This window comes from Tribolium madens, unplaced genomic scaffold, assembly GCF_015345945.1.
Source record: "Tribolium madens isolate multiple individuals breed KSU strain unplaced genomic scaffold, Tmad_KSU_1.1 Scaffold_3;HRSCAF=73;Tcas5.2_LG2, whole genome shotgun sequence".
Classification (NCBI taxonomy): Eukaryota; Metazoa; Arthropoda; class Insecta; order Coleoptera; family Tenebrionidae; genus Tribolium; species Tribolium madens.
Genome location: NW_025401006.1, coordinates 7,129,199 through 7,145,054, shown reverse-complemented (window position 1 = coordinate 7,145,054; position 15,856 = coordinate 7,129,199). Strand labels below are relative to the sequence as shown.

The 15,856-nt window shown below is 30.5% G+C and overlaps 2 protein-coding genes across 2 annotated transcripts; one reads left to right on the top strand and one right to left on the bottom strand.

The window, feature by feature from the left end:
- Positions 1 to 11,555: 11,555 nt before the first annotated feature.
- Positions 11,556 to 13,159, bottom strand: LOC123007683 (retinoid-inducible serine carboxypeptidase-like). The gene is made up of 7 exons (XM_044403096.1): positions 13,114 to 13,159; positions 12,611 to 13,068; positions 12,458 to 12,568; positions 12,216 to 12,405; positions 12,001 to 12,168; positions 11,719 to 11,951; positions 11,556 to 11,666 (listed from the first exon to the last, which is right to left on the bottom strand). Exons 1-7 carry the CDS (start codon positions 13,157 to 13,159, stop codon positions 11,601 to 11,603), a joined length of 1,272 nt encoding a protein of 423 aa, XP_044259031.1. The 3' UTR covers positions 11,556 to 11,600.
- Positions 13,160 to 13,499: 340 nt separating this feature from the next.
- LOC123007716 (retinoid-inducible serine carboxypeptidase-like) lies at positions 13,500 to 15,268 on the top strand. The gene is made up of 8 exons (XM_044403134.1): positions 13,500 to 13,594; positions 13,642 to 14,102; positions 14,156 to 14,266; positions 14,317 to 14,509; positions 14,562 to 14,726; positions 14,777 to 14,854; positions 14,953 to 15,107; positions 15,158 to 15,268. Exons 1-8 carry the CDS (start codon positions 13,549 to 13,551, stop codon positions 15,230 to 15,232), a joined length of 1,284 nt encoding a protein of 427 aa, XP_044259069.1. The 5' UTR covers positions 13,500 to 13,548; the 3' UTR covers positions 15,233 to 15,268.
- The last annotated feature ends 588 nt before the right edge of the window (positions 15,269 to 15,856 follow it).

Genomic DNA, 15,856 nt, shown 5'->3' with positions numbered 1-15,856 from the left:
ATTTTCAAAAGTGTTTAACTAGTGCAGTCAATAGTAAAATATAAAATCCTAAAGATTGACAAATGTATCTCTCCAAAAGTTGGTGAAGTAGCGAAAAAGACAAAACAAATGGTAAATGTCAATATTGCCATGCTGAAAGTAAAAACGCTTAGGCGCAAAAATAGAATTTTTACTCCATGGCTAAAAAGTAAAACTTTTACTTGTAACAAGTCGTAAAAGTGATCACTTTTGTGACGTTTGCAAATAAAATATTATTTATTAATTATTTATAAATATTCTAATACTGCTTTTTACATATTATGTATTTATTTACATGAGTATAGATACTTACAGTTGGAGACAAAATACTTTGGTCGTCACTTTTTTGACACTTTAATGTAATTCAATCTTTAACGTTAAAATGAATGACAATTTTAAATTAATGACAGCTATTATATTTTCCTATTAAAAATATGTACATACAACTTGTCAACTTTGATTGACAGTAGCTAAAAATAAGGTTAGCTGTCCTAAAGCATGCTTTACAATTTAAGTTCACTCAAGTGACATTGACGACCAAAGTATTTTGTCTCCAGCTGTACTTAAATATAGTTCCACTTATTACTAAAAAAATATATATATTTTTGTCTTTTATTGTTACGCCACTGAGTTGTGGAGTCTCGTCAAATTAATTCGCTAAAAATTCCACACTAATTAATAAATGTGCTTAGGCACGTCAGAAGCCTCACAATGTGGCCATTTTTCCATCCTCCCAATTTAACAAAAGCAGCATTATACCCGTTTATTATCGAATTTGCTGCACTTGGGCAATAAAATTATAATAAGGAATAGGTACGTGAGGTACATGAAAACAAATTACCGGATTGTTTCTTGCATTCTTGAGCGCGACAAATCGTACAGAACTAATAGAACGAATTTAATTTTCCAAAGCGTCTTTCTTTCGAAATCCAGTTTTATATCTGCGACGAAATTGCAACAGTTATAGAGAAGTGATGACGCAAACTTGCAATCGTGAACCACTTGAGCGGAAGTACTAAAGTCATCCCCTTTCTTCAGCCCTTGGCTAGAATGTGACTCGACCAGATTAAGACATTGAGAGACATGTGGAGAGGAGTTTTATGACCACATATTAGAAAAAATTGTTTACATTAGAATGTGGATGCTTTTTTCATGAGAAATTCTAAACAAATTCGATTTAATTTAATCATGGGAGTGTTGCGTGAGTGCTATTATCAACACTAGATAATAACGCTTTTAGTTCTCGTAAGCAGATTATGGCTCTAATGATCAATGATTTTATTTGGGTGTTAATCGGGTTTATGGTTCGATTTTTTCAAACAAGTTGAGAACAGTAATTCAATCTTGATGTTAGAAAACTTGAGCTTTGCTCTTAGCCGAAAAGCTCGCAGCTTCACTAATTTACTTTTATTGATTTTCAGACAAAAGCATCGTCACAGTCTAAGCATCCCTCCGTCTGGAAAGAAAACAGGAAAGGCGATACCCGAAACGCAAACGACTGCAGGGGATGTCTGCCATAAACTTGGAAATTGAAACAGCTTAAACTCGCTCGACTAAGCTAAAAATACCAAAAAAATTCTCCACCACCAGTAAAATAAAACAATAATCTGTCCATTCCAAACACACATAAAACCCAATTTTAATTAAAACTTACCGAAAATTAAGGAAGGTTTTTATAGGAAAAGTTTTAAAACAAGACTGTGTATAAATGCAAATCGCAAGTTTATCTTGGTTTATGCTATCATTTAAAGTTTTAACAGCGTATAAGTTTTATAGAGCAATAACTTAGTTTTATTCACACTAATGCAGTTTCTAAATTATATTCTTTCTGACGGGAGCAGGAAGGAAAAGTGAAAAAGCAAAATATATTTTCAATGAATATAAATTTATGTCTATTTATTTTTCTATTTATAATTTCAATTAAATGAAGGAGTAGAGTAGGCAAATCATAATTGTAGCAATAGTTGCAGTTATTTTCGATTATCCTTTCGTAATAAATATTATTTTATGTGTTTTCAAAATTGTGTGATGGATTATTTGGAATTGTGTGCATTGTTCCAACTTCCAACCTTGATGTCGATTAAGTCTTCTCTTTGTTTTATATTTTCAGTGTTAAACATAACATCATAGGTACATAAAATATAATTGAAAAAAGTCGTTTTTTATAAAATATAAAAAATTCAAAAAATACAAACAAGTTATTATTAAAAATCTTTAAATATAAGTTATACAGGGTGATTCAGATAAGATAATGAGCCTGACGATCTGGCGATGCAACCCAAAAAACAAATTTCATTTACGTCTTGATCTAATTTTAATTACGATTTGCATTTGAAATCCAAGTTATCTTATGTTGCTCTGACAGTGCTTTGACAAGCAATTTATGATTAAAAAAAAAACTGTTTGTCTACCTTTAATGTTACATCGTTTCATACATTTTGTATTGGATTTCTCTATCATTCCGCGCGAACTGAATGGCATTAATGATCTTTCTCTGCACTGATGTCAAACTGACATAAGATGATAACTTGGATTCAACTTGCAAATTTTAATTTAAATTGGATCAAAGGCGTAAATGAAATTTGTTTTTTGGGTTGCATCGCCAGATCGTCAGGCTCATTATCTTATCTGAATCGCCCTGTATACCAAGTTATACATACAGGTGCGCCAGAACTCGCGCCCCAGAGAAAAATGCCATATAAGCTAAGATACCAGGATCATGGAAAAAATGTTAAAAAAATTTTATCTATAAAAATTTCGAAGTTATGAGAGTTTAAATTTTGCACTCTGTCTCTATTTATTTCTGTTAGAAAAATAATTTTCCAAGTTTTTTTGCTATAGGCTATTAAAAGAGGAAAAAAGGAAGCTGTAGGTATCCTAAATTGTAACTCTGGTTCAATGTTATTTGTGGCTTTTATTGTAAAAATTTTAGTACCTTTACTTAATAATTGTAAAAAAACATATACAAGATCATCAGTATCATTAGATAGACATAAAAAATGTCAAATGGCAAAAAATGAATGGCAAAATTTTTTGACAGATAGAATTTTTTAAACATTTTTTCCATGTTCCTGGTATTTTACCTTACTTGAAAATATTCTCTGTAGCGCGAGTTCTGTCGCACCCTGTATAAGGTATTAACACGTTTGTTTGTTATACAGACTTTCAGAAATAAGATAAAATACAAACATATCACATATTTGCTGCAAGAGTGTCATAATTCAAAATAAACATTTATCAGAATATGACTTATTTCGTCTACATTTTCTAAAAAAATACTACACATTTTATATTATAACACTCTTGCATCGTTATACTTTAAATATTTTTTATAACAATACGGTATGAATGTATTTGTCAGAAAAAAAATTAAATTTTAAATGCTCTGAGCCTTGTGTTGTATTTACAACAAAAAATGTATTGTATTAAAGTTGTGTTTTAAAAAAACTTTTATTTTTTGTTTAAAAATCAATTTGGCATACACAAGAAGTATTTTGCCCAAGAAAATTTACAAAAACACTATTTTTGTTATAAGAAAAATATTTCAAAAAAAAATTACGTCAATCAAATCTTTTAAATTTCTTAGATTCATCCAATCAGAATCACGTTAATTTAGCACATGGGTAATTTGAATTTCACTGGATAAACCTCAAAAATTTGGAAGATTTGATCTTAAATTTTGTGAGGAAAGTGGTCAGAAAAATGTATACATGTAGGTATAAATAAATCTTTGATCTCTTAGCTGATTGTTTTATATTAAACCTTCATTAGTTTTCGAAATATTTAAGTATGTATTATAATTTGATTTTCTTGAGTAAAACATAATGTTATTAAAACTTTAAAAAAAACTTAAAAAAAAAATTTTGTTTGTTCAAAGAAGAAAGCACAGCACAAGTTTTAAACCTTGATATTTTTTAACGCATTGAAAATCCTTAGGTACATTTTTTTTAAAATTATTTTGGTAGTAAATATATAAAATTAAACTTTAAAATGTGTCTAGCTTATATAACTATAAAAAAATCTTAAATTTCAAACAATAAAAATATTTAGGTATATTGTTTTCACAGCCACAAAAAAAGAACAAAATTATGACACAAAAAGAATATTAACTAAAATTTAGGTATTATTATTCAGTAAACAAATATTATTCTTATATACTGATTAATCTTACAGCTGTAGGTGTTGTGTAGTTAGGTACATAAAAGTTTTGTGGAAAGTATTTTTATTAGGCAATTAAATAAAAAATACTAAATTAAGTTTTATTTACCCTTCTAAAATAATGTAAAAATATTAACAATTAAACAAAAAAGACATAAGAAAGGTAAGTTTGACCGGAGTCCTGGTGGATGCCGTCGGAAAGCTCCCAGCACTTTCTAGCGTCGGCCATTTTAAAAATTTCCAGGTAGACCGTTTTCCGTGCTCCATTGGGAAAATACACGAATAGTCCAATCATATAAAGAATCGGAATTGTCGTCCATATAATAGCGAAGATGATCCATAAAAAAATTTATAGTTGATGTGAGTGTCTTTAATGTGATATTGTCGGCAATAATGGCGCGTGCATACTTAGCCTACATTAAAATAGATGCATTTGAGGTAATTTATGAAATGTAGATTAATGATACGAGGTGTGAAATACGACTGTAAAAAGTGGAAAACCGTGTATAGTGAGGTACTCTCATATTCATGGGACGTTATATGACGTGACGAGCTCGTAACCGAGGTATAAAAGGGCAGTAAATATAGCTAGCCTGCTTCTGGAATATGTATTCTCATGCTAATTTTATGTATCTTTACACATTCCGATAGAAAATGCTTCGTAAACAATATAACGAAAATATGAAAGTGTCTTTCTTAAAGAAAAGTATACACCAAGTGCACTTATGACGCAGCCGCGTCCTCTCTAAAAGTCAATAAATATATGTAGCGTAAAGACATTAGAATTATAGCAGTTGGTCCAGAAGGATAATAAAAGATTTAGAAATTACTGTCGTCCATCAAGTTTTTATGACAATCGGACAACCCTTGTCGCCATTTTACTGCGTGTTTTCTTTCAGAATTGTTTTATCTTAAATTGCTCAATATTAGTTGAAGCAACTTTGTAAACACATATTCCTTCTTATCAAAAACTGATATAAGTTCATAAGCATGACTGATAGTGCGTTATTGTTCGTATTTATCGATTTTACGACTCGAATTAGTTTTCAAGGCTTCTAGGTTTATCCAAAATTATGTTTTCCTGAGTTTGAGCATAAAACCGGTAGCGCTTAATTTATTTAGTGAGTGTCCTGGGAGTCGTTAAAATGGCGTCAATAACCATTAGATGACTATTTAGCTATTAATCTATAATTGCTGCAGTAATGTGCTTCACGTTAAATGTAATTAAAGTCTAAAAGTTGGAAGTGTTTTAAAAATCCAGGTAAGAGCGCGGCTAATAGAAAAATGCTGATACAGAGGAGCTTTGTTATTTAATTTCGAAAAACGAGCTTAAAAAAGCGCCATCTACTAACTAGAGGCTATATTAAACTACTGGACCAGGTTTTGCAGAGTAGATTTCCTCTATAAGACAGTTTTCTTCAATAGTTTAAAATATTGATCAGTTTGATTTTACCTTGCCATTTAAAAGCTTTGTTTTTGTTATACTTTTATTAAAATATTATAAACAAAATTCTAGTAGATATAGATAAATAAACCCAATTATGTATTTTATTAATAATTGTAACGAATGTTTTTTTTAAATTTGGCGTCAAAGCTATCCATAAAAGCTTGATTTTGAACGAACCATCGTATTGAAAGTTATATTAATCTGACATTTGCATCTCGCCGGGCGTACCTATTAAAATTTGTGGTCCGTTCACAACATAATCATATCACCGCTAATTATAACGCCTTTAAATAAACACTCGTTACAAATAAAGTGTCTTATGAAGTTACCTACTTCACGCTTATATTTATCTATTTTTTAAAACAATAAAATAACTAGGTCCTATATAATATAAAAAATGAGAGAAATTTTAATAATTTTAGGTTTATTATGTACAAGTTTTGGAAGTAATTTTGTTCCATTCATTCTATTTTACAACCGAAACGACCTCGGCCACTTTTTCAAGTCTTGGAGTTACAGAACGTTGAATGTATTGTGATCGTTTGAGCTTTTCACAATTTTATGAGATTTATACTGCCGTTTTTAACATTGTATCTACGTGCTTTTGCAAATAGTTCCGGTTTTTTATTTAATTTTAGTGATGGGCCGGAAGAGTTAGGGCTAATTTTTGATGCTTAGTATCGGTTCAGGCGTGATATCAGCTAGTTGCATAGACTTTAAAAATATTTTAGAAAATAAAAAGTGAGTGCTTGTGCATTATGTGTAGCAAAAATTAGTTTCTAAGCTAATTTAATAATAAAAACAAAAACGAAGAATTTTGATCACCAATTTGACTAAAGGTAAGAACCTCACTATACGCTTGTATACGGAAACAAACTTTCAACTTCATTGGATGCCATGTCTCTAAACTCTTAAACAATATAATTACATTAAAAATTTTTAATAGGTTACCTACAAATGTCTTTTGATGTTGTGTGGCCAAATGTTAAACAAAATTATTTACAACATTTACTTATTAAAATCAAAATATTTTCTAATATAACGCTATTGCCGACTTCTTCTTTCTTTTGCTGTAAGAGTAAATTACAAATATCTATTGTATATTATAGTCATTTATTTAGCTGTATTTTGCTTAAATAGCTATTTATAAAATTAAGATTATAAATTGAATTAAGTACCTACTCTTAAGATCGGTTTATAAAAGCGTCATTACATTAATTACAATCAAATATCAGATTAACTGATCACGTGCCCAAATTGAACCAACCAGATTTACGGACTAATCGCCCATTAACTTCTACCACAAATTAATTTTTAGTTCTATAACCCTACCTTTAATTTTTTTGAAATTTCTCAAAATTTTGTTTGTACTTTATTTGGTTTTGAGTTCTTCAATAACTTCCAAACTCTCTTGCTCTTAGTTTGTTTATACACAACTTGCGCCCCAGAGAAAAATGCCATATAAGGTAAGATCCTAGGAACATGGAAAAAATAGTAAAAAAATTGAGAGTTTAAATTTGGCACTTTGACTCTATTCATTTCTGTTGGAAAAGTAATTTTCCAAGTTCTTTTGCTACAGGCTATTAAAAGAGGAAACAATGAAGCTGTATCCTAATTTGTAACTCTGTTCAATGTCATTTGTGGTCCTTATTGGCAAAATTTTTGTACTTTTATTAGATAATTGTATAAAAACCTATACAAAATCATCAGTATCATTAAATAAACATAAAAAAATGTTAAATGTCAAAAAATAAATGTCAAATTTTTTTGACAGATACAATTTTTTAAACATGTTTTTCATGTTCCTGGTTTCTTATCTTACTTGAAATTTTTCTCTGGGACGCGAGTTTTGGCGTACCCTGTATACCTACTAAATATACCTACTAAATATTTCTTAATCCGGATCTGTTTTATAGAAGTAACGATTTATTTCGTAAATGGCCACCAGACTTGAAAGCATGCGCTGCCACTGTTACGCCTATTTTGTAATGGTCGTTGCTGTCTCTTCCAATGGCTGCAAGCCATTATATCGCCCTAGGCAACCCCACTGTGTCAGAACCGGATTAAATATATTCCTCAAAATATTTTTAGAAATCAATTCAGAAATACCTAAAAAGTCTGTTTCATTAGTTGATCTCTTAAAAATCGTTTTGTTCAAAAATTTAAACCATGAAAATGACCTAGCTCTTTCTTGTAGGTATAAAAATTTATCGTTTCCAAAAATTATCATTTAATAAATATTACTTTACTATTAAATGTGTTTTATTATTTTCGATGTCATAACTTCAGGAAATTTTTACTTTTGTTATTTTGTAAATTGCGGTAAAACTGTCCCTCAAACGTTATAATGTTACATACAGGTCTCCGGAAATTGGGTAGTCTCCTAAGAGACTACCCAATTTTTTTTAAACATTTTTTAGTACTCTAGAGTACTAGAGTAGTTTTTTAAACATTTAAAAATGTTTAAAAATTCTCTGTCAAAAAATTTTGACATTTATTTTTTGATATTTGACATTTTTTATGTTTATTTAATAATACTGTTGATTTTGTATGTATATGTTTTTTTATAAGTATTTAGAAAGGTACAAAAATTGACAATAAAATCCACAAATAACATTAAACAGCGTTACAATTTAGGATATAGCTTCTTTATTTCTTCTTTTAATAGCCTGCAGCAAAAAAACTTTTCTGGTATCGTATATTACATGGGGCATTTTTCTCTGGGGCACGAGTTCTGGCGCACCTTATGTAATGGACAACCAATAGTCGGACAAAGAATAGCTTTTTACAAAATGTAACAGGACCTAACCGCCCGATAACAAAGTGTCACAGAGGTGCGCGACTTTCCGGTCCCCTGTATGTAAAATATTCCGAAAAATCGACAAAATTGAAAAAATTATAAAAACTTCAAAAATGTTGTAAAAATGTAAGAAATAAATTTTTAAAAAATTTGTGTTAGTTTTATTTTATTTTTATTTTTATATTTCGGTGTCACAAGAAGCATTTTGTGCTACTGTTTTTAGAAAAATTTTATGCTACATTTTTACCATTACTGACTGCATATTGTGAGAAATTATTGTAGATCAAGATATTTTATCAAAACTCTAATGGAGGTAAACCCCCTCTAAAATCTGCTTCTGTTGGCTGCGTCACTGCTCAACGGCAACTTGTTCTGCTACTTTTTGCAGCAAATCACCGCTTCTTTCAGAAAACAAACCTACTGAAACTAAAGAAATACAAAAATCTGTAAAAATTGTAATTAAAGCAGTTTAAAACATTACAAGTTAAAAGTTTTTTGTTAAATAAAAGTATTGCTGCCAAACCCTTTAATCTAATCTCTTGAAGCACAATATTTTCCTCGATTTCTTCATTGACTCTTTTCATTGACAGCCACTAATCACACGAAATTTTGAATTTCTTACTTCTAAATGTTTGATAAGCACTCACACACACCCAATTTCATTATATGTAGAGGGTGATTTTAAGATATGTGGACATATTTTACAGATGCTAGTATAGAACCAAAATAGCGAAAAGTAGCCTAATTTGTACCGGTGCTTGAATTGTATACTTCTGTGAAATTTTAAAGAACAAGAGCTTATGCGGCGTAAATTAAGACTAGCAGAGAGTAATTTGACAATGTAGTAAAATTCAGGACTGTAGCTAGAGGTTTCAGTGTGTTACTGACGAAAGAAAAAAATATGGACAAACAATATAAGTTTGCTTCGATTTTTCGTAAGGCTTTTTGCCGCATTATTTTAAATAATTATTAATACACTGCATGTTATTGGTCTATTAGTTACGATAGTTTAGTGTTTTTACTTAAACAAAAACAATTCTAACCTTACGTTTTGGTCTGTAATCTCATTTGTGTTTATTAACTGTCAGTATCCTAAGTTGTACCCGCGCAATTACTTACAATGAAAATTAAAAACATTTAGTTTTAAATCAAAGTTGTGCACATAAAAACTAGATGAGATAACTGGTTTCACAAATTGCTAGAAGAAGCGTTTCTTGGTTTGTAGAGCAGTATTTGATATAGCAATGGGTTAAAGTGTTTTCTCACTCCAAAGAGAAAATTAACAACTTATAGTATGGTACAATTTAGGACACCAAGTGGTACAGTTTAAGCTACCGGTTGCTAAATTTGTTCCTCTTGTAAATCTCCTATTTTTAAATTGTTTTTACATTAGTTATTTTTTAAAATTAACAAAAAAATTAAATACGCTGTTAAAAATATCAATCTGTAACATCCATATATTGTTTTTGATTTCAAAAACAAACAAAGTACAATTTAAGCTACCTTCCCTTAATTTAACTTGCCTTATTTGAATGTTATAGTTTTTGAGATACAAAAAATTTTGTTTATCGAATAAATTTAAATTTAAGACAAAGCCTTAAACTTCACCAACTCAAATTGTAAACAATTATGATCTCTGAGGTTACCTCTTCAAAATCTTTTACACACCAAAAAGTGTCCTCATATTAAATGAAATCAAAAACGGAAAAAATTTTAGATTAATTTTTTTGTTGAAAATATTACTTACCCAATTTCATTACCTCAAATGTTACCGATTAGCAATGTAAACTAAAAAAGTCCAAACTTTGTTTAAGTATATTTTTCTTATATTTTTTGAAAACTTTTCCCACGTCAAAGTAAGTACATATTTTTACTAATGTATGTAGATACAACATAATATTATAAAATCTAGTTTGCTCCATTTCCATCTTAGCGTTTATGCCTTCATTTTCATTGAGTTCAATACGTGCTTTTAATCAATAATGAGCAAAAAAACGAGAAATCTTAGTGGTTAAGGTATGAAATCATTAGTTTAATCTTGGCCAATATAGGTATTTCAATGTCACTTTGGCATGATTTAGTAAATTTGTGCAAAAAAATTTGTCTGAGACACGTATGCAAATAGTTTTAAGAGGTTCTTCTCATCAAAAATTTGACCTTTGTCGCCTCGTCCTCAATTACAATAATTTCAATAAATAGTCATTTTTGTTAGCAATGAAAATAGGTAATGTTTTTCATTCTTTCTAAAAAAAAATTTAATCTGTTACGACAATACAAATAATGTTTGTCATTTTAAAAAGAAATTAGTCTTATTCTGTTATACCAAACTGTGAGAAAAAATATCCAACAATACATATCCCTACTGCACTTTTGTCAGCATTTATGTATGCTAGCGGTCCGCCATTTCAGTGCATTTTTATCGCTTGGGTTCTGAAATGTATGTACTTTATAAGGGTTGCTTACGACCATTCCTCTTCCCCAATTTATTCTTTTATTTCCCTATGTTTGGGGTAACCAATAGAGAACGACGTCGGCCATTAAATTTTACGACTTCAGTACACATGCCGTACTAAAAATTTTTATACCGAAGGGGATATTGCTTCGCTAAGTTTCATTCGATATAACTTTCATTAATTTTACGATCTTGATGCTCTTATATGTAAGTAATATAAGCCATAAATTTGCCAATAGTTTAATATCAGCAAAGCGTTCTAGCAAAAAACGAGATAATATAAGAATAAAATTCTTATGGGACTGTATAGATGAAAACTGAGTTACCGAGATTAGAAAAGTAAAATAAACGATAAATATTTTCCCACTAAACTAGAATTATCAAGCAGAAACTCAAGTTTGTGTATAAGCTGTAAAATGTTACACAATAGGTTCTAATGACCTTCATGTTGCCATTACCACCCTTCAGACCAAGAACATTTTATGCATCACCTTTGCATTTTTTGTGTGGTATCTTTTTATGGTATTTTTATGTTTACGACTAACGTGAGACGGTTGTCCTATCATAAATTATAAGAGGACTCAAAGGCTTCCTGGTTAGTGTTACAAAAGTGTTTAAATCAAAGTTGTACAAAGAAACACGTAACGTATTGTGTGGGCTAAAAATAAATAAATTTAAGATTCTTGTTTAGGTAACTTTTTACTCAAAGACAAAACTGATACAATTTATTGTAACGTTCCAACCATGTCTTCTAGAATAAAATTCATGGCGTCAGGATTATCCAAAGGAACCTAAAAAATAACTAATAGGTATAGAAACCAAACTGTTTCGGCTAAAAATCACCATGTGACCAGCTCTATTCACCCAGTACATCGCAAAATTTCCTAATTTTTTGTAATATCCTTCAAGTATCCCGTTTGAAAGAATCCCTTTTCTTTCGACATTTTTCCACTCTTCTGAACCTTCAAATTTCAATTCATCGACCCATTTGACAGTCCCAGGAGTGTCCACAATCAAGTCTAATTGTCCATTGTACACAGCAACTTTAATATCAGTCGTATTTAATAATAGTTCAACTAGAAAAAATAGTTGTTATTTGTGAACAAAAAAAAAACCTCTCTATACCAATATCTGTGACAGGTTTCATAAAATCTCCCACAAGAGCACTAAAAACAGCCCCTGCTTGGTCACCCCACGTCACATTCAAGTCTAAAGCTTCCCTTACTTGAGTGTTCATAAGCAATGCAATTTTATCATCAAGATAATCACGAGTTGCTGGTTTTATTACATTTCCTATAACACAGATGTAATCAAGAATTCTTTCATTTAACTTAACTTACGAGCTTTCCATATTGATGACACTTTAGTCAGAATATTATAAAAATCAATATTTTCAGTCAGGAGAGCGATTGTCCCCTCAGTTTCAGCCCAGAGTTGTGTGGCTTCAATAAAATGGCCACGATCGAGGGCTGATTTAGTCAATTGTGCCATATCTTGAATTTGTTTGTAACCATTGTGATCGACAGCACCCTAAAATTTAAATAATAATTTGAAATAAGTATAATTAATTTAAAAATCATACCACGTGGAGTAAATAGGAAGCCCAAGATAACACCAGATCTATTGGCGAAATCCAGGCATCACCAAGCCCAACTCCTGCCAATTCCATGTCGAGGAAACCCTCTTTAATTTGCTAAAAAATAGCATTATTTGAGAATTATTCAAAAAAAATTACTTTGTCAACGAGAAGCGCAATTTCTGCGGCCATTTTCCCTCCATAAGATTCCGAAAAAATATAGACAGGAGTATCTCTTAGCTCAGGTAAAACTTCATAAAAGCCTTTTAACAATTCAATAAAATCTTGAGCAATTTGTTTATTATTGGTTGCTAAATATGTGCTAGAATCCACATGACTGTATCCTGTTCCTACAGGATTATCCACAAACAGGACATTGTAATTATTAATCCATGTGGTGTTTCGCGGATTAAGATCGGCGTCAAAAGGCCCAATTTCGGCGAAATTCCCAAATCCAGTGGACGAAGCTCCGGGTCCTCCTTGCAACCAAATAATAAGAGGCTTTTCTGTGTAATTTTCAGTCGCAAGAGTTCGATGAAGCCACCAGAAAATATGAGCTCCTTGACGGACAGTTACAAAGCCCCAGTTTTGGTCGCTAGGGCCGAAGCCCTTTCGAGCTATTTTCTATTAATTATTAATTCAAATTTTGTTAATCGGCTTACCAGAAGCTGAGAGTAGAATTGAAAGCACACACAAAATAACTTTCATGTTTGAAACAAGAATGAAAAAATTGTGAAAAACGGGCTTTTATATTCTGCTAGCGGTACTTGTGAAATGACCCGCATTTCCCAAATTTCCCAATTAGTAGATGCTAATTATGATTTAAAATTAAAATTTGTATGCAGGCATGATAATAAAATTTCTACAGTTTTGCTTCATTTGATTTTTTAGTCAATTATTTAAAACCCAAAAAATTACATTGAAATGATAACTGAAGATATTGATTCAAAATTTCTAATTTTCTTATCACTGTCACAGTCAACAACTTGAACTATTTTTTAAGAGACAACCTTTTGAGATAACATTTTAAAGATTTCTAAATATTACACAAGAAAGTACTTGTATTTTGATCAGTTCACTTTAATTTCGTCAGTAAAATGAAAACATTTGTGTTGGGCCTTCTTTTTTTAACCTCCGTCGTCGGTAAATTAATTTAATTTAACTAAATTTTTTTCTAATATTTTTGAAAGCTCGCAAAGGCTTTGGTCCGACGGAACAAGAATGGGGATTCGTCCAAGTCCGAGCTGGAGCTAAAATGTTTTGGTGGTTGCACCAAACCAGTGCCAACGTATCAAGTTACACTGATCGTCCTCTAGTTATATGGTTACAAGGGGGTCCGGGATCTTCTTCCACCGGATACGGCAATTTTGCTGAGCTTGGGCCTCTAGACGCTGATTTAAATCCCCGAAATACGAGTTGGATTAACGAATATAATGTCCTTTTTGTCGATAATCCAGTCGGGACTGGATATAGCCATGTCGATGAAAGCAAATACTTTGCTACTAATAATATGCAAATCGCTTCGGATTTTGTTGTTTTCTTGAAAGGGTTTTACGAAGCTGTGCCCGATTTGAAGAAAACTCCATTGTATATTTTTTCAGAGTCTTATGGTGGAAAAATGACCGCGGATATTGCACTCCAAGTTGATGCGGTGAGTGGAATAAAAATCCAATTTTACGTTTTTAAAATCATTAAAAATTAAAGGCTATTAAAAGTGGTTCGTTAGATGCAAATTTGATCGGTGTTGGACTTGGCGATTCTTGGATTTCACCAGTTGATTCAGTCTTGAGTTGGGGTCCTTATTTACTAAGTGTGGTATTATTTCCTTAACTTTCACGTTTCTTTTTTTAAATAATTTTTTAAAGGGAGCAATCGATCAAAACCAATACGAACGACTACAAAAAACGGCTGAAGAAGCAAAAAAAGCCATTGAAGATGGCAGATATTCAGCAGCTACAGACCTCTTCCATCAAGGTCTAACACTTATTGAAGTAACGACCGCAAACATAGACGTATATAATATTTTAACTATAGTTTCGTCGAATTGGAATTTGAAAAGTATTTTCAAGATTGCTTTCCTCATTTTTATTTGAATACATTTAACTTGTAGATAAGTTAATAATGTCTGTTAATGATGATGTTGATGACAAAATTTCGGTGATAATGAATAATCAAGTGAAAGAAGCTTTAGGTCTTGATGTTAATTGGGGAGACCAATCGGATGGTGTTGCTGATGCCTTACATGAAGATTTCATGAAACCAGTTATTGAAGCTGGTACAAATCAAAAGAAAATTAATTTTCAGTTAATATAATTTAAATTTTAGTTGAAAGTCTCTTAAATAATACCAATATTCAAGTGGCCATTTACAACGGCCAATTAGATTTAATTGTAGACACTCCAGGTAAATGATAATTAATGTAGTATTTCACTTAAATTGCTATGAACTGTAAATCTGTAAGAAGATAATTTACTCACAAAAAACTGTTATTAATTTTTTAGGACAAATGCAATGGTTGGATAATCTGAAATTTAGTGGTTCAAAAGATTGGAAAAACGCTGAAAGAAAAACAATTGCAGTAAATGAAATTGTTGAAGGGTATTATAAAAAAGTAGGAAATCTTGCAATGTATTGGGTTGACAGAGCTGGTCATATGGTACGTATGTTTTTCAAAATTAAATAACAAAAAAAAATGGTTTTATTTAGGTGCCAAGAGATAATCCAGCTGCAATGAGCTTTATTCTACAAGACATGACCAATGGATCTTGGACAAACAATTAATAAAATACACTATTTGCAATAAAAATATTGTCTTTTGTTGCATCATTTTATTCCTACCTAAAGCCAGTTTACAAAAATTTAATTGCTATTAAATTTTCCTACAAAATTAAATTAATGTAATTTAATTGTAGATTATATTTAATTTGCTTTCTATTAATTAATTTTAACTTAAAAAAGCATTCTCTTAGTTATTATCTTTATTTTTTTATTATTTCCTTCAAATAACAAATATTTCTACAATATTAGAATTAAGGTTGTGAAAATTCTTCAAATTTCAAGTGAGCTTCATTTTCTGATTGTAAGTGGAAGGTAAAATTTTAAAGTCGAACCAACGAATTAAAATGTTGAATAAAATATTTGCTTAACAAAAAAAATTAGTTTCGGCAAGACATCTTGTTATCTTCAGTACGAAAATACTAAACAAATTCATGAGAAACCTATTTGTTAAAATTTTATTTTAATTTGTGGGTTCATCTTTGAAATTTTACCTTCCACTTACAATAATAATAAAATTATACTACCACATTAAATAATATTTGCTTAACAAAAAAAAATAGTTTCGGCAAGACATCTTCTTATTTTCAGTACGAAAATACTAAACAAATTCATGAGAAACCTATTTGT

What these genes read in the sequence shown, in the direction of transcription:
- LOC123007683 (XM_044403096.1), bottom strand. Translation starts at nt 13,159, where the DNA reads ATGAAAGTTATTTTGTGTGTGCTTTCAATTCTACTCTCAGCTTCTG. An exon ending in AATTCTACTCTCAGCTTCTG is followed by an intron (nt 13,069 to 13,113) that starts GTAAGCCGATTA and finishes AATAGAAAATAG; the next exon opens with CTCGAAAGGGCTTCGGCCCT. An exon ending in GAAACCTGTCACAGATATTG is followed by an intron (nt 11,952 to 12,000) that starts GTATAGAGAGGT and finishes TATTTTTTCTAG; the next exon opens with TTGAACTATTATTAAATACG.
- LOC123007716 (XM_044403134.1), top strand. Translation starts at nt 13,549, where the DNA reads ATGAAAACATTTGTGTTGGGCCTTCTTTTTTTAACCTCCGTCGTCG. An exon ending in GTCCTTATTTACTAAGTGTG is followed by an intron (nt 14,267 to 14,316) that starts GTATTATTTCCT and finishes AATTTTTTAAAG; the next exon opens with GGAGCAATCGATCAAAACCA. An exon ending in GAAACCAGTTATTGAAGCTG is followed by an intron (nt 14,727 to 14,776) that starts GTACAAATCAAA and finishes TTTAAATTTTAG; the next exon opens with TTGAAAGTCTCTTAAATAAT.